We start from the raw sequence: 23,128 nt of genomic DNA, 5'->3' as shown, positions 1-23,128 counted from the left end.
CAGACTGCAGAGGGAGAGTTCACCTGGAGAGATCTAAAAGACTGCTGGCCCATAGATAAGGATTGTTGGCTGGGGTGCTGCAGGAACAATGCAGACTCTGGCTAATGTTAAGAGATTCTTCAGATATAGGGCCAGATGCACTAAGCTTGGAGAGTGATAAACAACCAGCTCCTGCCTGCCATGTCATAGACTGTGTTTGAAAAATGTCAGGCAGGAGTTGATTGGTTGGTTGATTATCACTCTCCATTTTATCACTTTTGAAGCTTAGCGTATCTGGCCCATAGGGGTTTATTCTGATCCACTCGGAAAGGCACAATCACTCTCTAATGGACAAAACCATGTTCACTGCAGGTGGGGCTGATGTAACGTGCAGAAAGCTTTAGATTTGGGTATTTTATTGTTTCTGTGCAGAGTAAATACTGGCTGCTTTATTTTTACACTACAATATAGATATCAGTTTGAAGTACACCATCCACCGAAATCTAACTCTCTCTGCACATGTTACCTCAGCCCCACCTGCAGTGCATATGGTTTTGTCCATTAGAGAGCGATTGTGCCTTTCCGAGTAAATCAGAATAACCCACATTAGACCAGGGCTCGACAAATCCCAGGGGTCAGGTCGACATGGCGACCAGATTCTGCTTCCTGGCGACAATATTTATTTGCATGGAGGAAGCAGAATCTGGTTGTGGGCAGACCAGGACCCCCTTCTTCCCTCCTGTTTGAGGTCAGCGTCAGAAGAGCCCGACCCTCCCTCTCCTGCTGAAAGTTAACGGTAGCGCGGGCAGCAGAGCCCGATCCCCCCTCCCCTCCAGTCCTGCTGGGTCAGCGGCAGCGGAGTCTGATGTCCTGCACCCTCTCCTGCTTCAGTCGTCCCCCCCCCCCCTCAACCCTGCTAGAAGTTAGCGGCAGCTGAGTGAGTCCAATCCCCCCCCCCCCCCCCCCACACACCTCTCCTGCTGAAAGTTAACGGCAGCGCGGGCAGCAGAGCCCGACCCCCCCCCCTCCCCCTCCAGTCCTGCTGGGTTAGCATCAGCAGAGTCCGGTCAGCGGGAGAGGTGACAGCGGAGCCCGATTCCCCCACCCCCCAACATCACCCCTGCTGGAAGTAGGTCAGCGGGAGAGGGGACAGCAAAGCCTGTGTCCGTCCCCCCCCATACCCTGGAGGTCAGCGGTCAGTGGCAGCACGCACGGCAGAGCCTGATCCCTCCTCCCTGCCAGTCCTGCTGGGTCAGCGGGAGAGGGGACAGCCGGAGCCCGAGTCATCTTCCCCCCCCTACATCCCCCTGTAGGACAGCGGTAAGTGGCAGCATGGGCAGCAGAGTCCGATCCCATCTCTCCCTTGCTGCTGGAGTGTCAGTGACCCGGTGCCTGTAAGGGCTGTAATGCTAATGCCAGGGATTGTGGAAGCTGCACTCATCAGACACTGCCAGCTCTAAATGTAGCTGGTGCATGCTGTTTTCAAGTCTGAGGTACAAATGTCATTTTTTTCTTCTTCCTTATTTAGAGGTGCAACAGGCAAACCAGACTAGGCCGACCCTTAAATAAATTTTTACACATTAAGCTTGTTATTTCACAAGTTTACTTTTAATACAGTAGTTCTTACACATATCTGCATCACAGATGAGAAGACCTAGTGCATCTCTGTCATTCTATACAAACCTCCACGCTGCCTCCGGCTGATTGGCAGAGAGATAGAGCACTCTCAGTCAATCAGCGCCTGGCCTATCTTTTGACATTTTTTTTGTAAATCTGCCACCGCTGCACGCAGGTCCGCTCAGTTCTTCCCAGACACTGCGGACTACCTGCGACGCTGCACCCACAACCCCCCCAGGCACTTAGCGAAGCCGAAACCCGCCATTGCCCAGCTTCCTGGAAATTTACATGGGATAAATTGTATTCATATTACAAATGGCACATTGGGAGCAATTTGTGTGGTCTCCCGGGGAGCTGAAAGGAAATTGGGTCTGACTTGCCCTCAGGACAAGTCGGACTAGTGTATGGGAGCCTTTAGTTGGTCTGGCTCCTATGCTTTCATCCTGGCTCCTAGATTATGAGAATATTTGTCAAGCCCTGCATTAGACTGAGGAAGGCAGAGAGAGAGATTCTTCCAGGTCAAGACCAAAAATATGCATACATGAAAATTAGTAAAGGCACGGTATATATAACCAGTAGTGCATATAAAAAGCAACCAAACCAGCACAAAAAACAGCCACTGTAGGACAAATGCACAGAAGAAGCCAGAAGTCAGCAGAGGGAGCAGAACATTTAGGAGATAAGTATGAAGAGGACCCTCTGAATTACACAAACCGGAGTCCAATAGACCCTAGAATATACAACTGTATCTGCTGAAACCTAGGAGCGCCTAGCACAAAGTACCCAAATCTACAACCTCCAGGGGATCTAAAGTTGCACTAATCTCCCTTCCCAAAACAGAGGAATAGGCCAGTGACCTGTATCAGCACCAGCCAGTTTAAAACACCAAGGAACGAACTGAAGACTCAAAGGACAGGGGTAGTACCCCTCCATTGTGCACAGTGCCCGGAAGACCATATGTGAATGACAAAAAAAGAAAAATGGAAGGAGGACTCAATCCTGATATATGTGACCAACAGAGGCTACACCAAACAACAACCACACAGCTATCTTCAAGCCCACAAAACTCTAAAAAAATGGTCAATTATGAGTGGATAACGAGAATTTATAACAGTGCCCCTCAAAATTGCAGGTAGGCATATGTGCTTCTTGTAAAAGAGGTGGGCAACGGGTGAGTGAAGTCTGGGCCAATAGAAACTGTAAGGGATAAAATTGCAGCCCTACATTTTCAATGAGAGCCACTGGAAGATCTCACTGAGCGGGGTAACCCACTCTCTTTGTTGGGTTATCCATATCTGAAAAGAACAAAACAGGTCATCAGCATTTAAATCACTTTGCTCCTCCTTACCCACAATAGGTAAGCCAGTAAGCTGCAGAAGCTCTACGTTACACATGCTAAGGGCTCCAAAGTAAGGGCAAACAACAGGGGCGGACAGGAGGCAGGCCTGCTTAGTGCCCTTTTCTTGTAAGAAAGTTTCAGCAACAAAAGCATTCATCCTAACCCATGCAGACAGACAGTATTATAAAAGATTAACTCATGAAAAAAAATTAGGACCCGCAACAAATCTAACAAGTATCTCAGAATAAAAGATCCACTCTGCTAAATCAAATGCACAAGCTGAATCCAAGGACACAAGCACTGCATTAGCCCCCGTCAGCAGCCACTTGTAAATATGGAAACAGTTTATGCAGACTAATAGCGGTCCATCTCCTCGAGATAAAATCCATTTGATGGGGATTAATAATTTCAAATATAAAGCTTATTAAGAGACAGATTTTCCCGGAACCTTAATATATGTAGTCAAAAAATCTAAATGATTAAGATAAAAAAAAAAAAATATATCATTTCAACATCAACACCGGAAAAACACTGGAAAAGAGTTAACAGCATCCTCAAACCTAATAGGAGAATCTAGGAGCTGCTGATACAGTAGGTAGAGCAGGGCTGGGCAACACCGGCCCTCCAGATGTTGATGAACTACACATCCCAGCATGCCTTGCATCAGTTTCAGCATGGCCACATAGCAAAACTAATGCAAAGCATCCTGGGATGTGTAGTTCATTAACATCTGGAGGGCCGGTGTTGCCCAGCCCTGAGGTAGAGGATAGAGTGAGTAAAACAATGAAGTCTAAATAGGAGTGCTGTATAAGCATACCAAACCCAGGACAAGTAAACATCATAAAGGGAACAAAATACCGCGGCAAAGATGATCTACATTTTAATGACTGTAATGGGTATACACACGGAGAGATGCACTGTGAGAGCATTCTGAGCTTTACTAGATTGCTCAGCATACAGCGCTGCATAGCTGCTGAGAACACTGGCCCTGATCCCGGTAATTAACTAGATATAGCCAGCGTACTGGATATTAAACGCTGGGGTCCCACCCATCGCAATGCCCTTACACATGAAGCGATGTAGGGGCATTTAGTAAGTGATCTACATATGAAGGCCCCATTAGTGCTGCTTTTTGCCATGCATATCTTTTATAGGATCACGGTAATTCAAGCTGCAGAATTTAACATCACTACAGCCATGTGGCTTCTACAACTCTTACTTTGTATGAATGGACTGCTGAACATTACCACCACACGTTATGGTCTCCATTACCACCACACATCATGGTCTATCTGGGATCACAATAGCAGTAGAATATGCCAGCAGCAGCCATGTAAACATACAGTTTGTATTAATATATTATCATAATATTCTGTATGCTAAAATAAGCATTTTGTATGCCATGCCGGAGTCAAATCGTGTAATCTTACTAACCTAAAATAAAAATCACCATAAAAGTATTAAACCATGTACTTTCTGCAGAAGAAATGAACAACATAAAATACACTACTACTGACCCCAGTATATAAGCCAAGGTCCCCTTTATAAAACAGCGATATGGTGATATAAATATTCTCATGTCCATTAGTGACCCAGAATGCTTTCACCCCTGTCAGCTCTGGTCATACCTGTTCTTGTCAGTGGGTTCCTGCTCTTCAGCCTCATCTGCACTGCAGGTGGCACTAGAGTCACTGTCTGCATGTGTCTTCCCCCCATGTTTGCTGTGCTTCTTTTCCACTTTCTGTGGCACTTCTGCTGCTGCTGCTGCTTTCTGTGACTCTTCTGCCTTGTCAGCAACACTATCTTTCCAGTCTTCTGGTTCCTCCTCCTTTATTTCACTTTTGGTTGGTTCCTCACAGGCCCTTCCTTCATTGTCCTCCTCCTTTTTAAACAAATTGGGCTCTGGTTCTTCTTTGGATTCCTTCCCATTACTAGTCCTTTCAGTAAGTTCCTGAGATTGCAGAGTGGTGGCGATATCAGGATTGTCTGGCACCACACTGTCTGTTTCTGCCTTAGACTCGACCAACGGCTTGGACTCATCATCTTTACTAACTTTGGCTTCCTGTCTTGGTGAAGGGACACTTTCCGTGTCAGAACTGTTGTTAATGGCATCTGATGGAATATAACAGAGGCATCACTTTAAAGACCGGGCAACATAACAGTTCACATGTGTTACTCAACATACTGTATTGTCTGATTCACATCACATCTTACATTTACAGTAGTGAAAATCAACAAAGTATGGATTCATGTAAATAATTTAGGGAACCTATAAATATGAATTAGATTTACTAAAAGATGTCCATAACATTTTTTTTTTATATTAAATATATAAGCAATAATATTCAATATACAGAAATGTTGGGGTATATGAAGGTGTATTATATAATTCTCTTTTGTGAAGTAGTGAATAGTTTCCACATCACACAGATGTAGCCACGCTCATTGTGGCTACATTGCAGCCGCGGGTACCCATTTAGCACGGCCTAGTCGCAACAGTGACTCCAGCTGCCAGGCTTGTGAAAAGAAGTGTGCGTGCGCAGAGCTGAAGGGAGCTTGTACTGCTCATCATAAAATAGTAAATGAGCCCCAAAGCAGTTACATAGTTCAGCATATACATGTAAAAGACTTTATTGTGTGTGTGTGTGTGTGTGTGTGTGTGTGTGTGTGTGCGTGTGTCTAACCACTGAAGCTTTAACATTGATCTATGCATCATGTGACGGAACATCAGAGAAGTCACAATCTGCATGATGGTAAGAACACATGATTTGTAGGATACTGTAGAGGTGACATGTAGAACTAGTGCTAAGGTAAATGGAAATGAGAGAATGAAGCACTGCAGACAAAAAGAACATACCCTTAACTGGAAGTACTAAATAGAAATAATCTTATATACAGCCATACTTATCAAGCTTTAAAAAAAAGTGATAACACAAAGAGTGATAAACAAGCTCCTAATTGTCATCTTACAGGCTTGCACTCAAAAAATTACAGTTACGAGCTGATTGTTTATCACTTTTTTAAGCGTGATCCAGAGAGTGCTCATGATTACAGCACAATACTTACTGTCCCCTTCCTCTGCCATTTCCTCTTCATTGCCGCTAATCCCAGATGCCTCCATTTCATCCTCCTCTATGGCAGGGGTGTATGGGATTTCCTCCTCCATTTGCGCAGCTTTTTTTTTCTTGCGCCTGCTGTTGCGCTCTTTCTCCTAGAAGAAATTAGTCCATCATAAAAACCGCAGACATCGCTTACAAAATGTAAAAAAATAAAAATAAATCAGGGTCACGTCAGTAATTTAAAACTGTACTTCTCGCATAACTGGTTTCCAACAAGAATTTTAAGTAGTTAGTGAATAAAAATGCATAAATAAGGCAGTAATCCCACAAATACAAAGCCTATTATTTAAAATCAACTTATTTAACTCTTAACCATCTCTGTAAAGCATAGCTACAACTGTGATGATTACAGTGGGACAATACAGCTAATTGAACACTTTTCTGCTGTCCAACCTGCTGGCCAGTTGGAAGAGCCATTAATCACTCTTCAAAACAGCTGGTGATCACTGAATAGATGCTGTGCATATCTAAAGGCCCCATACAAGTATATGACTTGTGGAAGAAGTCGCATAAGATTTCCTCTGAACTCCCCTGAAATAGGATCACATACGACACACCGTATGAAGTCTTTTTTAAATGTGATGTATTGTATGCCATTCAAGCTAAGGCTGCAGGATCCGAAAAATCTTGAATGCACCCCTTGCAATCTCAGGCTCCGATGCACATGGATCCGTGCATTGGATTGGAATCGGAGACAAACCCCATATCTGATTTGCCACTTGCGCCAAAATTGTGTAAAAAGTGCCCAAACCCGGAACATACCCAAAATAACAAATATGAGGTTCTGATGAGAGGCCACACCACTCTGTTTGATACCCCTTTCTCAGCTGTGGTAGGACCCGCTTTATCACAGGGTAAAGTTGCGGGGTATGTGCCAATAAAGAAGCTGGAAAATAAATTTCACCATTCATGTACCCAATCCTTTACCTTAATTATCTCCTTGGAATACACCAATGCCAATGCACATTACATGACAATTTAAAAGCTCAGTGCCTTTCTATTGTGTACACTCAATATTGTTAACAAAGCATGCTGCCGCTCATCATTAACGCCTCCCCTTGCTGAACATGAAGGTCAATTTGGTCTATAAAGCCACCAATCCGCATGTTCAGCAGGTTCCAGCGACGTCAATGAACAATATTGTTTACCGATATCGTTCAGTATGTACTCTCCACATCGTTTGCTGGGGAGTTGAGAGGGAAACACTGCACGCTGGCTTAACTCATGTTAGAACTGTTGGCACAGTAGTATGTTTTCTAATGGAATATCTGGAGCAAAAGCATTCCTCACTGCCATCAGAAGAAGCCTCTATTTAGAAAGCAAATTGTATCAGTTTCCCAGAAGGTGAACATTTCTAAGTTATACAAAATGGCAGCCTAAACGCTATCATTTACAGATACAGGTCAGGGTTCCAAAGAGTAAAGTTGGTGGGTGTATATGTTGGTTTCTTTATTCTTCCAAAGCAGAGCATATTTTCAAAATAACTTCTGTGCATCGCTATAGGGGACTACGGAGGGACACTACTTTGGACAATGAAGACAGTTTCCACTCACCCTGATACAGAAATCTAATCTGTGTTCATTTAGACAACGCATAGTTGTTTTTGATTTTCAGACAGTTTTGAAATTCTTAAAGATACTAAAGCCAAAACCAACTGAAAATAGAAAACTTTATACTAAAACAGGCCATCGAACCAACCATTGTTACTTTTTAATAGATGCTATTATAAGGATTAGAAAAAAAGGACACGTGATGCACTCTGTAGTAAGTATGGCAATTCAAGACTGAAATGCTATGCATTTAAAAGGTTTTTGTGGGTCTAAATGTGCATCAGACATGTTTTGGCCAATAGGAGTAGGCAATTAAATTAACTTGACTTCACACTTTAGATGGGTAAATGTATGAAGGCTCGATATTGGGAAAGAAGTGGTACCACTGTAGCTATCTGCACTGTTACCGCTTCTCCCCCATGCATGATAGAGGAGAAGCGTGCAACATGACAGGGGTGCTTCCTTCTATAATGCGTCCCTCTACAAGAGGCGCATGCACCAGGAATCAGTGAGCGCCAAAAAATAGCCAAAAAGGTTGGACGTGGATCATCTGAATGTGGAGAACGCACGCTCCTAGATTATTAATACATTTTGCTGAAAAGTGTACCCACTTTACCACGATAACACGGCGAATCATGACATGACATTTAAGAAATTAAGTATGCACTTTCTACCCCTCAGTCCATTTGGAATGTCTGTTTAAATGAACTAACTGAATTTAAACTTTTAAAACAGACTCATGTCACCAATGATATTTAAAATGGACAAAAATATGACTTATTAACTTATTTTTAGACCGACAAACACAAGTGAAACATTAGAGACTTTTAGTTGTTTTAAAAGCGATTCAAAACAGACTTTTACAAAACAGACTTTTACTAAATTTACCCTAGATCCAGTGAATACACTGTCAAATCATGGTCTTGGCAAATTATGAACCAACCAACAACATAGAAGTAACTGAAACATCACATTAGCTGTCCTTATCAGTTGAGAGACAAGGAAAGAATATCAGCACTAATCAGATCAGGGTGAATCTTATCTAGCAGTAATAAAGCAAACTTTCTAGATGCATCAATTTAAAATGTGTGAATCAACCTTATCTACCAAGGTCACGTCACCTGCACACAATGTTCGATGTGGCCTATTAAGAGTGTTTCAGCAATTTGGCAGCTGGGTAGCGTCGTTCTGGAATCACTTGCCTGTGATAATAGCTGCTCCGGATGTGTTCTATTTATATCATGTTGCATTACAAGCAGACTGGCCCCTAAAAGCATTTGAAATACTTCCATTCAGGGACTGGAAAACTGCATAAAGATGCACAACATCATTTTGCTCAGAGTTAGACGGTAATGAACGTCCTGACTTTCCTAGTTATCGGAAAACCGCTTCTCATTTATTTATTTTGTTTTTAACCAAATGAAACTCAGAAGAATTGGAAATATTCACGCTGCTTGCATTTTAATTGCTTTTCTGTTGTCTATAGAGAAACCTGAAGACAACTAGTCCGGGAGAACAGCCATAAGATGATGGAGTACAATGGTTACTATGGCAAAGACCTCCTTCACCTTCTCTATTCCAGGAGCCCTCTGATGAGTAACCTTACTGAAGTCTACTATGATCATTGGGATAATATACACCCCTTCCACATTGCAAATAAGTTTATTAGAAAATATGCTAAATGCTGTCATATAAGCTGCAAAAACCCCAAATGGATTGCACAGATACCTACCCCCACAAGTATATAGTAAGTTTGTTCAGTAGGGTCAAAGATATATAGAAAATATATATTCACATTAATATAAATGCAAAATATTAAAAATATTAATTCCCTAGAATCCATTAATGAATAACATTCATAAATACATACAAGGGGTGTGCAATTAGTTTGCAGATGTGCATTGGACAGATCAAGCTTTTACAGTGTAAGCTCTCATGAAAAGGCCCTCTCTGCTCCTGTGCTTATCCCTTAGAAATATATAGGTGCAGAACGAGCTCATTGTAGCCCCCTAGTAAGGACGTGATAAGTATCATCATGCATAATGCTGTGTATTTTGAGAATCCAATCATTTGAAATTTATGTGTGTATGATGGTGTGCTGGTCTGTTAGTTTTGTCTACAAATATAAGCAGGAACACCTTGCCTGGTGACTGCCGGGACTTTATACAGGAGTGATATTCGCACTGACAAACTTAAAACTCCCACTGTGAGTCCAGAACAGGACTGCGGCTTTGGCCAATTAGATTGCTGTAAGCTCTTTAAATCTGATGATTCTCCCTACAGCTGACTATCAAAAGCAGTGAGTCAAGGCTTATCTACATCTAGCTGCCTAAATCATACCTTAGCACTATACAGTCATGTCAGATTAACCACCACTTGAGAACCTGCAACTACACAATGTATTTGCTATGTGGTTTATACCATGCACATCATAACATGCATCTTACTTAAAATACAGACAGAAGTCAATAATCCATCCAAAATGTAAATCACCTAACAATCTACATAAAAAGTAACATTTCATATTTGAGCATTTTATGAAGCCTAAACTGAACTGATTGTGTATGTAGACAAATCATTTAGAGCCAGCAAATATGTAGTACTTCTGCATGTAAAATAAAAACAAATGAAGATGAAGCTTTAGAAATGAGAGTAGCAATAAACACCTGAACCTAACAAGTTCAAAAGTGCACTTACCAGACACTTACCGACATAAGGGGCCAATTATTCTTTACATAGGATAGTAGAGAAACATGACGTATACCATTACTTGCTGCTCGAAAGGGGTCTCTGTATAATACTATCACCTACAGCCAGTTTGTGGGCTTAAATACATTATTACTTAAATATATGACACACATATACAGCTGCAGCTTACTATTCTGTATATATTATACCTCACAGATCATTATATGCTAGCAAATGAATATTCATTAGACTGCTGCCATCGTTTGCAAGTGTTTGGCAACAATAGCTTTCTTTTGGTGCTAACTGCAGGGCCATACTGTTTAATGGGTTTGGTCTTCTGTGCATTTAGTAAAGCACAGTGTACACCTTAAAGCACTGGTAGCACCATCATCAAGCCCAGATCTACTTAACATTCAGATTTTCGTGGGAAATTTACAAAGGCCAATTCTAATATATCCATAGCAAGTTACAGAAGTTACAATAGCACATGCAAGTGACAAGGACAAGATAACACTATGGAGGGTATTCAATCCGGGGTTCCAACTGTTGGAACTTTCTGAGTGTCGGAATCACGGCCCATTTTAGTCCGATCCGACAGCAACACTTGGAATTCAATGTTCCGGCTGTTGAGTGTCGTAAAGTCCATGGATCGGCAAAAACTGCAGCGGAATGTCAAGAAACGGCTGTGAATTCGACAATCTGCAGCAGTTTCTGACAAAACAGATCCGACTTTAAAAGAAAGTAATTACCGACCGCATCGAATAGACCATTGCCACCATTTCAGCCAGCGGAAATAGGGCACAGATTGATTACCCCACTATGGCCCTTATTCAGATCTGATTGCAGTACAAATTTGTTTGGGGCAGAGAGAGTTCAATTTGGGTGGGGTGTGTTGAAACTGAAATCTAAGTTGCAGTGTAAAAATATTGCAGCCAGTATTTAACCTGAACAGAAACAACATAACTCACACAAATCTAACTGTCTCTATACAGGTTACATCTGCCCCACCGGCAGTGCACATGGTTTTGCCCATTTTCCAAACAAATTTGTACTGCGATCAGATCTGAATAAAGACCTATCTGCAGTACGCCTTCATTCCTGTCCATTGGGGAAAATAATATGACTTTTTTTGAATATCAGCTTTTTGTATAAAGCCTGACAGAGCACAAGCAGCCAGCAGACTGTGTTCGAGACTTGACAATCTCTATACCCTGTATGCTTGGTTTAATAATTTTGCTGGCACAATCATGGACCGTCTGTGCTTATTTTTCAAGAGATGGAAAAGTACAACAGAGGAAAAAAAAACTAAAAGGGAAGATTTAAAGTGTGTTAACTGACATTAAATGAGGGAAAAAAATAGATATGCATAAAGCACTGAAGGAATCTGCTGTTTTTGGTCTCCAACAAACTTAAGACTGTAATCATAGCCACATTTGGTAAACATTCTCACTAGTCTGGTTATAGAACAGAACAAGGATGCAAAACTGCCTGCCACCAATAAAAAAAAAGAAACGGAACATATTTAGCAAACAGGCAGGAGTCAGACTACAATATTAATATATAGGGCTAGACAAAATAAATGATATATGCATAATTAAGATATGTAGAAAGGCAAACACTGAGTGAAAAGCATCTTTGTTTCATCTTTGTCACACTGTGCAATATAATCATATGCTTAAGGGCATAGAGTTACCAGACATGGCAGAGCTATGGGTGACACGCACGTTAATCAGTTTAATCATCATAACGGTCAGTGGGACAGATGTATTAAGCCTGACGGAGAGATAAACTGGAGATAAAGCGGAAGGAGACAACGCACCAGCCAATTAACTATTTGAAATATGACAGTTGGCTGGTGCGTTCCACTTCATCCCCAGTTTATCTCTTCGCCTGGCTTAATACATCTAGCCCACTTTGCCCCATTTCTGAGGACAACTAGGTTTACTGCATCTGGAGTCTTCAGCAGTCGCTTAAAGCCTCCTTTGAACAATATTAAACCAAGTTTTAAACATTCTAAATAATATATACATGTCAGGTAGATGCATAATATACAGTGATTCAGCCAGGAGATACTGCTGGCTCCAAACCCATCCAAAACATAGTAAAATCCATTTGGACCTCATGAATTACTTGGCTGTTCAGAATTCTAGCTGGACAGTGGCCACAGTTCTGTATGCCAGGTCTACCACAAAGATTTGTTAAGAAACCGTTTGTGAGACACCGTTAGTGGCTGTTATATAGTGCACATGATTTTCTGTGGCTTTCCGAACATCATGTAAATACAGGTGTGAGTAACAAGCCCTAGTTTCTTACCATCTTCAGTTTGTGCTGCTGTAAGATGCCATCTAAGTTCTGCCTCTTCTTGTAGTTGAAGTAGAAGTTCTTGCACTGGGACACTGTTTTGGAGCCCACCATTCTCGCAATGGCAGACCAATTGCGGCCATATTCAAACAGACCTAAGAAAAGATTTGTAAGGTTAATCATTGAATAGAATACAGCAGAGGGAAATGAAGCAGTACTATGTCATTGTTAAATCCCAGACCTTGGACATGAGCCTGCTGATATGAAGAGTGAATGCTCATTCTTTGTCTCTTGAGTACCAGCTCAATCAGTCATTAGCATGACAAGTTCAGGGTAAATGCAGGACACAGAGGGGGAAATTAACTCCTTACACTCCTTGCCAAATCAATCATTTATTTTTTGCAAAAATGACAGACTCTTCAAATATATGTTGTAAACAAAGAGCAGTGATTGTTTCTCTTCGCTACCAATCATTTTCCATGAAAAACTGAGAATGTGGGGATAATCTTATATTTGTAGACCATTTACGATTGTTAGTCATGCACAAACCATAAAAGATCACACAATTGTGCATTATTATGGTCACAGCTGCCTATGCAGACATGTAGCATGTTACACTGTGTGTTAGCCTTTAGGGGCATTTTTAAACATCTGACAGATTAAACCCATTCCGGATTCCTTATTATTGCTCTTCTTTAATCAACTAACTTAAGGGGCCCCCACACGGAGCGACACTGCTGAGCAAACAGCGATGTACAGCGATGTGTGCTGAGCGATCTGTCAGGGTGAGAACACTGGCGCTGACCGGAGATCTCATTATATTTATCCTGCATGCTGGATATTAAATGCTGGGTTAAAGTGACGGATGGAGCCGTGTTTCACTATCGCTATGGCCCCTACACATGGGGCCTTATTCTAATTGCTTCGGTCAGATCCGTGCATGGGCCGAAGTGAATGTACCAAACCCCGCCTAGCGAATGGATAGCTGGCGCCGCCCATTCGCACGCCGAATTCAGCCGGTGGCAGCGAGCAAATGTTTTATGTGACCATCCATTCGAATGCCTGTGGAAACCTCAACCATTGAATGATGTGGAAAGCGCTCGCCCATGCACGAGTGGTCTAAACCACTCGTACATATGACCGAGAAAAGCAGGGATACGGGCGGGCAGCTGACATCCAGTTAGGTTAGCTGTCAGCCCCGCACACAACCGCATTTCCATACGCACGTTCTGCGTTTTCATGGGAACGCTATGAAACGCATTGCGTACACATATGGTAATGATCCTGATCAGGCCGCAACGCCCCCTCACCACCCCCTGCTCGGAAGGCCAGGAGCGAGCACTCAGCAACCAGACTTCTCGCAGAGTTTGCTCGCTCCTTGTGTACAGACATGTGCAGAAATGGTTCTACGCATGCATATACTCACAACATCGGAACACTGGCTGAATACGTGCCCGAGCGAGGCGATCAGAATAAGGGCCACGGAGCAAGGTAGGAGCATTTTCTGAGCGATCTAGTGAGATGCTTAGAAAATGCCCTGAAATCACCCCATGTGTAGGCTCCATTACCATTTTTGATGGTTCAATTTTGCTCCTGTCCACTAACTTCAATCATAATGTCAAATTAAAAATATTCAACATATTTATATTTAATCTGACATGACTGAATAGTAATCAAAGCAAAACAGAAGTCATGTATATGCCCATGTTCAGTCGTCACAGTTGTATTGGTTGTTTGTGCTATATCACCTCAAGGCAACCCTGAAATAATCAGCACAACTTTATTAGAGTAGGGTACATTTTGGTAAAAGCAGGACATTCTATTGTACCATAATCACATTCCCAAAATACCATCCAACTCCCTTCAGGTTTACAGCCAAGTGCAATTTTATTCTTATAAAAAAAAAATAAAGAAAAATGATCACCTTATTATTTCAAGTATAATTATTCAGACAGAATAAAGGTCGCAAATTAAATGTGTGCACAGACAAACTGCATAATAAGCCCAAGAAATCCTCTCCTCACTGGTTATCCAATAGGCCAGACTATGTACTGGTCACATGGTCTGAGACTTGGAAGTGTGGCACACAAAACAGAAATCTTAAAAAGTCCTACAGGTGCCCACACATGGTGTGATTTTAACATGCGTTTTGAACTTTTACAAAGTACAATATTGTATAGCACAAAAAGTATCTGCAGGCAGTACTTTTTGTGCTACATCGCATTGCATCGCATCAGTTTTGTAGTACTTGCGATGCGATGTCCATTAGGTAACTATAAACTAAAAAAAAAAATTAAAAGGAGGCTAAAATCGCATCGCATCCGCATAGTACAGTAGATCGCATCGCAGCACCCTAGAAGTGCCAAAATCGCAATGCACAAATGAAGTACAAAACGCACAGCACACATATCGGCACGTGTATGGGCACCTTACCTCAGATACAATCTGTGATTCAATCCAAACAAAAATGGTCTCCTAGCATGTGTGCAGACATTGGCACCCTGGAGTAAGAGCCCAGATTTGGAGTAGTGTCCAAAACTCCAGATTACAGAGATCATCATCTTCCAATGATAGCAGTATTAAAGGTTACACACAATGATCATTTTTTTTCTTACTCTCTTGTCTGGAAACATGTGCTTACTTTTGCACGCAAAATAACACTAGCTTATGGCCTTTTACAGGTGTATCATTTTCAGTGTGCTTATCCCAATCAACCTTAATTAACTTGCTGCAGCACTGCCCTCCACCTTTACAGGAAAGCTTTCCAACAAAACCACTAAACCCCAGCTGACACGATCTCATAACATTCTGTAGCCGTATTGCCTTTCCATCAGCCAAAGCTACCTTGTGCTGCTCCTAATACACACAGAAGTCATGGAAATCAGACTCTGCCATCTATCAGCACCAAACCACATGCTTTATTTACAAAGTACATAAGACACAAAGGGTGCATCTTCACGTTTCACCCAGGGAGGCTGTGTCCTTGTAAGAACAGAGAGGGATCTTATAGCTGCAGTTTCAGATCATTTCTCTGCTTTTTTTTCCTCCTTCATGTAGCCTATGACAGACATTGTGAAGTGCAAATAAATTAATTTGCACAAGAAATGCAACAAAACAATCCATGATTGCATGTTTGACAATCAGAACCTAGTTCTTGGGATGTACATTATGTTGCCAAATACAGTAATCGTTTAATGTCCTCAGCTGACCCTTCCATCTGTTCTCAAACACCCAGAAACACAGCCACACCTACTGTACCGTAACACCAGTAGCAAAACAGAGATACATTCAAGAGCATGAACTGCAGACGTTACTGGTGGCTCGTGCACTTACACTACATATTGGCACAAGTATGGCCTTTACCACAATTCTGGGCTTTATCATAATGAATGGAGAAGGAACATTTACTGATGCTGCGATTCACTGGCTAACAGAAAAAGAGTATTGTTACTAGCTAATCATAAGGCACACCGTTCGTGACCTCCTCGTATCCACTGCTCTACTTTCCCCCAATAACCCAAGACTATAAATTAGATTAACTATCGTGTGTTTATATAGTGTGTTATTTAGACACGTGGCACACAGGGACTAATAATGTGTGCATCAAACTGAAGGCAAGCATTTTTATTTCTATGCACAACTGGCTATGCAAGAGAACTACAGGAGTGATCACTGCCCTGAGGAAAGGACAATATATAGTAGTAATGGAATCCTCACTCACATCCGTTCCTAGTCAACAGTGGGGTGCACCCTGAGCGTCACACAGCAAGTGTGCCATGTATATATAAATAAATCGTCAAATCCAGACAGAGGGCCCTCATCAATAATCTCAACAAAAAAAAAAAATTTTAATACATCACCATAATTAACAAAGTCAGCGTTTTGAACCAACAGTTCCTTTGTCAAGATGAGGAAGCTACAACTGTGCAGCAAGGTGAAAGGCAACCAAGTAATTATATATATATATGCAGAACAATAAGTGGCACTCAGAGACTTGATAGCGGTGAAAAGAATTAGGATATTTTAATCCATGTGCAGATGGGCAACGTTTCGGGGCTCGGGGGCCCCGTCGTCAGGTCAGAGAATGCACAAAAAGTGGTTCTGGTGGAGAAGGATCTCATGTGTATTTTGCCGTTTGTCTTGAAAAAAAAAATTGAAATGCTGACCGAAACGTTGACAGAGTTTAATATTTTAATGGACTGATTAAAGCTGCATATTTTATCTGCGAAATGGTGAGTGCCCTCCTTCAAAAAGAATTATATATATATATATATACACACACACACACACACACACACACATATATACATACACACACCCAAGGTGATGAGGAACAAGCACGTCACTGCAGCACTTCAGAAAATCAATATTTATTACATAAATATATGACTAGGGTCACATACATGACTGATATTTATTTTATACAGCAGGTAACAGCATTCCAGATGAATTCCATAGGCAATTGTAGTTACAGGCAGTAGCATACAGATAATCACAGCATAAACAGACTCTTGCAAATGCTCCAGTGGTCCCTACCATAGCCCACACCCTGGCCTCTCATTTGGGCAGCTAATCCACCATCAAGAGCATTTGCACTCTGCTCTGGAAACACGTATATCAGGATAACACAGGTGCTGCTGATAACACCTCTGGCTTCTGCAACTGCTCCAAAACATGGCCGGTATCCTCCACATTACTCATGTGGAGAGATGCTGCCTCTGCCAAACTATGGAGTATATTCAATGCTCTTTGGCGAGCAGTGCCGGTAGCTTGTCATCACAGCTTGCGGGTCAGTATTCAACTGACCCCCATGCATTCGCTGTTTCCACCTCACTGGGTTTCCCAAGCGAGGTAGAAATGACGAGTGTGGCCGTCAAAACGGTTAGGCTTGCGGTTACATGCAGCGGGCTTAATGAATTACCGGCGAGCCTCGCAGTTCGGGGGAATCCTCGCTGTCCTCTTATGGCGAGGAGTCCCCCGCAACATAGAATAGGGAAAGTGGCCGGAGTGGTGGTTAAATGGGGAGGATGGCTTGTTTTCGCCGATCCTCGCCACAGAAATCCCCTCGCCGGCAGCATTGAATACTGCATTTATAATTATATCTCAGGAAGAGCAGAACATTTTGTGGCATTGTAATATTGTCCAATTCCCTTCAGGGTCACATCCAAGAATGTGACCATTACTCTTTTTATACAGAGAGAAGCCCTAGAGCTATTAAGGTAATCTACGGAGACAGAAACAAGGGGAAGGTGAGAATTAAAATGTATGAACAGGCTACAAAACACATGCGGGAACCAATGTACCAACTATTATTTTAAAGATAGCCCCCAAGTGGTACCATGTGCATGTTCCTTGCCATCACTTTAGCAGCTCCCCCACTTTGAAACTTTATGCCCAATGTTAGCACAAGAACAGAAAATTCAATTCCAATTTCCTTTTTTTAATTTCTAATGTACTGATTTTCTATATACTGCCATAATAATAATAATAATAACTCTCTCTCTCTCTCTATATATATATATATATATATATATATATATATATATATATATATATATATATATATATATATATATATATATATATATATATATATATATATATATATATATAGCTGCATTATACAAGTCATGCAATATGCTTTTACAGGTAGGGAATGTGCTGTGTTTAATCATGGCTTTGCTCTAATAAGCAGTCCAGTTGAATCTGGTTGTCAAAGAAACACTATCAGCATAAATATATTTTTAGAAAAATGCATCAAACCTTACGTTTCCACGCTAGAGCGGTGTGACACACTATATTCCAAACACATAAGAATGCAGTATATTTCTTCAACTTGTACAAATGCTCGCTGGTCTCTGTACACCAAGTGCTCTGTATTAGTTATTTATGTAAAAGCAGCATTTTCTGCAAAGGGCGCATAGGACAGATTTGAGGACTTACGAAACATTAAAAAAGGGTCAAGTGGTATATGACCGATTTGTTTGCTCTAAAAACAGAAGACAAGGTTTGTAATCAAGGAAAATGCAGTAATTCTAAACCTTCCACATAAACTAGGACAAAATGTAATCTAGTCTTTAGTCGTGCTGAGTAATCTGAATGATACTGCAGTAGGATAACATCATAATCAAAGAACATGGTTATCAAACCTGAAGCTCCCAACTTTAAAACCCCTCTCTGTCCCAAAGAGAACTTGCACAGGCAGACTTGGCATGTCTGCCAGACCATTAACCCTTGCCATGGCCAGAGCCTGCTCCAAGAAATATCGTCCATAGGACACATATTCCCACTCCAGGTATACATCAGCTACTGTTTACATAGATAAGTAACAATGGGTAGAACAAGTGACACAGAGAGGGGTCTGCTCTCACAGTGTGCAGCACAGGCACACACGTTTATGAGTGCCGCTGCCACGGTCTATGTTCATAATCAGAACCTCTACTTATTTCTCTTTTTGTAAGCTAGGCTTCCAACTGAGATGAGCTGAAGTAAGCATCCACCGCTGAGAGGGATGTGAAACCAGGTCACCGTTATTGCAACCCACTGATCGACGCCCAGAAGTTGTCAGGGACACATACTCTGTCCTCTGGGGCTTTTAATCTGCTTTTCTCTCTGCTGATTCTCCTCCGTCACAGCTCTTGCATGCAGTAGCCCCCTCTCCCAATAGATTTAATTTCTCTCCATACAGAAAGAATTTCACATTGATCACATTTTACATCCTAGTCTCATCATTCGTGGCACACAAACAGCAATAAGGGTTTCTTTTCAAGCTTACTCTTAAAAGTAAGAGCCCACTACCATCCCTGTATAGAGCCTTGCAGATCCTCATTTACTCCCGGACTACTGTAACTCGCAGAAGTCTCACTTTATGTACAACACACACTTGTCATCTCCTTACATAGTGACTTACCCGTCTCTTGCTGCAGCTTGCCAGGTTGGGGCTAATACAATTTTAAGTCTCTGTATCCGTCGCTGCCAAAGAAAATCTGAGTATAGTGGAGGAAAAAAAAAGCACCGAACGCCAGATAACAGCACTGCAGATGCGCAGCTTCTGCCAGCTGGGGGACTGATACTGTTGCTATGTGGAGGAGTTACAAAACGAGTGCTAATCGCTCCCCTGTCTGACCTGCGGGCACATCTTGTCTGAATGTGACCTCTAGACAGAGCACTAATAGCAGTGTGTGGCATGGACCCAGGTTGTCAAAGGGTGCGGCAATTTTGGCACCGGCCTCCTCCTCTCACTTTTTGACACAACCACCCCCCTACGCACAATCTTAGTCCTCTTTCCTCTAACATCTGAATGTGATCCAACATAACAAAGCTTTCTGTCTCATTTGCAGTGAAGGAGTTATTCAAGTGTATTCTAGCTCTATTTCCCCCTCGCTCTATCCTTGCCGGCAGAAATTACACGGATAGCTTAGCACTGAGACACGGGGCAGTGAAACCGTTAAAGTAAAGATTGGCCCAAACTGCAGGTCTACAACGATTAAAACACGTAGAAGTACAAGCCAATTATACAGTACTTGATCTTCCAAATAAAACCTATTCAGTAGCAGGGGGCTGCTGATTATTTGACTGCTTGGACTCAGGCCCATGACCGATTTAAAGAGCCCAAAAACTTTACTGCGGTTTTATTTTTTGCAGTTTATTTTTTCCCTTTGTGAAAAAATGCCCAAAAAGCACATGACTAATAATTGTACAAGACTGGTGTCTTAAGAGAAGCCTCCAGACAGAACAAGAAAATGTTTAGGATGGAAATAAAGCAGTGAAGACTATAAACAAAGTTAAACTTTGCATTGCGCTGGATGTCACCTACTACTGGTCAGGCTGTTTTTATGCCGCTCTACATGCGATTAGGATGGCCATGGCGGAGGTTCCCTGACACACATTACAGCCAGGCAGTGACAGGATGAGAAGAGTCATGGGACATTTACAGCCATCGTGGCACCTGGAGACAATCGATGAACAGTGCATCGTTATTGTTTGTATTTTTCTTAACCCTTCATTTCTTGAACTGCACCATGAACTACATTTTCAAAATTGGGTGGTATTAAAAGTTTCACAACCAATCTAAAACACAATCTAATGGACCACAGGAATGCTAAAAATAATAGAACATGTCATGTTTAAATACACTTAGGAGTCAGAATAGATGCCAAGTGAGAAAATTATAACTTCAATAGATATTTACAAATAGAAAGTAACCTGCAAAAAGTGGCCCTGTAGATCAGTGGTTCCCAACCCTGGTCCTCAAGTACCCCCAACAGTGCATGTTTTGCAGGTCACCACACAGCATCACAGGTGAGCTAATTAGCTCCACCTATGATCTTTTAAAATGTGCCTGAATAATGAGTGCACCTGCTGGGTGACCTGGAAAACGTGCACTGTTGGGGGTACTTGAGGACCAGGGTTGGGAACCACTGCTGTAGATTATAAAAAAAAAAAAAAAAAAAAACTAACTGTATAAACATATTTTAAGAGAAAACACAAGTTTTTTTGGCCTGTTGGTGGTTTCATTCTAAAGCTGTGTACACACGGGGCAATTGTTCTTTGACCACATCGCTTAGAATGTTTCCCTGAATTGCCACGTGTGCACACAGTGGGCGATTGCGATGAGCAGCCCGCAGCGTTGGTATCGCCCGGCCAAATAGACACTGGCAAGAATATTTTTGCTAGATGCTGCAGTGTGTATTCGGCTATACACACAGGCTACTGCTGGGGATGGCCACCGGCTCATCTCCGGCAGCGTCTGGGAGATTTTGACTAAACAAAATTGCTTAGTCGAAAGCGAACAGCTGCAGGCCGTATGTACACCCCTTTACACAGTGCCACAAGGAATGCTGTTTTTTATAATTATCTGTAGTACTAAAGTCTGCCATCTTTTAGGAGTCTACATCAGGCATGTAAGCCACACCCCCATTTCTGCCCAAATGACTTCATGAAACTCTTGCCCTAATCCTCCTGGTATACATCTATATAAATTTCTCTTCTTAAAAACCTTCCATATATAATCCAAAGATATTAAAGGTTTCAAAGCCTGTCTAACATCAAATAATAAACTCAGCCACCAGAAGTGGCAATTTTGGGAGCAGTGCATAAACCTACTTTTTCTGAACATTTTTTATGCTGAAAAAGGCCCCCTCGGCTTATACTCGAGTGAGGGTCCCACTTGAGTCAATAGGTTTTCCCAGTTTTTTGTTGTAAAATTAGGTGCCTCGGCTTATATTCGGGTCGACTTATATACGGTAATTCACTCGAAAAAAAATTCATGCAATATAAACTGTAATTACAAGCAAACACCTCCCAAATTCATGTCAGTCAACAAGGACATATTTGAAATATGAAACAAACTTTAATCAAAATGTTTATTATTAAAATCAAGTGGAAGTTGCACGCAATGGGACGTGTTATTTGATGTTAGTAGAAGGCTTAATCACAAAGGCTCCTAGTAACTGGCATTGGAAAAGTAAAATGAGCTCCATACCCTGGCATCTAGACAGATCGACTTTACCCACCAGCTGTAACATGCTCTATTCAGCCCCATCTTACATTCATGTTCATCACATAATTATTACTGGAGAACACTGGACAGGTCAGGGCAAGACGGGGGCAGATATATACTATGCCAAAAGAGCAAAAACTTGAATCATCTGGAGATTCCTACAGCATGCCTGAATAAGATAAATCCATTCTGCATCGGGCTGCTGAACCAGCAGAACACTTCATTTCTTTAATCAAATACCTCTGTGGGCCAGCGAAGCATTACATCCTGTCCAAAGGTTTAATAAGCAGATGGATGTTCTCCACCCAGGAAGCCAGATTCTAATCTGCCAGAACTCTCCTGAGTAACAGCATTTGGATTTCTGCAAGTTTGTACACACTGATCTCTACAGGGGCTGAAACCTCAGCTGAGCAGACACAGGCAAAACATTCAACTATTTTTTTTCTCTTTCGCTCTAAATATTGTAGAGGAATGATTAGCAGAAACTGGCTGCATACACATTGCAATCTGGCCGCTTGGAGTGACTGCTGAAAAGCTGGAACATCGAGTCATGTGGCCACTAATAGGAGGCTGGCAGAACTTCCAAATCTCAATGAACAGACCACACCTCAAGTCAAAAAACACGACTCGACTCAAAAAGCATAAAGGCAACAGCACTCAATTGGCATCCCTGGTGGAGGAGTATATGCACAATGGAGTGGGTGGAATATTCAGCTAAAAGCAGAAACTTAGGCCAATGGCCTCCAGTACATTAAATTCAAGATTTTTTTTTATTTCAAAAGGTTGGTGGGATTTTTGATGCATCTTATGACTCCTATCTGGAAGACTTTCATATATCTTGTTAATTTAAATGCATGTTAATACCCAGACCAAAATTGCTGCATACCTATGTGAGCTGCTGCCAAATACGCCCCATTAAAACAGTTAATTAAAAAATTAGACTAGTATTAATAGTGGCTTATACCTTATAAAACAGGCTCCCCAGGTAACTAGAAAGGATCATAGTTCTACGGTTGCCCTCTACATCTACAAT

General features: G+C 41.8%; 1 protein-coding gene across 15 annotated transcripts in view; it reads right to left on the bottom strand.

The window, feature by feature from the left end:
- NCOR2 (nuclear receptor corepressor 2) overlaps positions 1 to 23,128 on the bottom strand; it is a 351,963-nt gene that overhangs the window by 74,583 nt on the left and 254,252 nt on the right. For all 15 annotated transcript variants that reach the window (XM_083150819.1, XM_083150847.1, XM_083150856.1 and 12 more), the window contains 3 exons: positions 12,606 to 12,748; positions 6,002 to 6,146; positions 4,564 to 5,047 (listed from right to left, as the gene is read on the bottom strand). In XM_083150819.1, the coding sequence (XP_083006945.1) occupies positions 4,564 to 5,047; positions 6,002 to 6,146; positions 12,606 to 12,748 (772 nt within the window). The remainder of the gene's footprint in view (positions 1 to 4,563; positions 5,048 to 6,001; positions 6,147 to 12,605; positions 12,749 to 23,128) is intronic.

This window comes from Crinia signifera, chromosome 1 (assembly GCF_055691185.1).
Source record: "Crinia signifera chromosome 1, ASM5569118v1, whole genome shotgun sequence".
Taxonomy (NCBI): Eukaryota; Metazoa; Chordata; class Amphibia; order Anura; family Myobatrachidae; genus Crinia; species Crinia signifera.
This window is presented reverse-complemented; position numbering and strand designations above follow the sequence as displayed.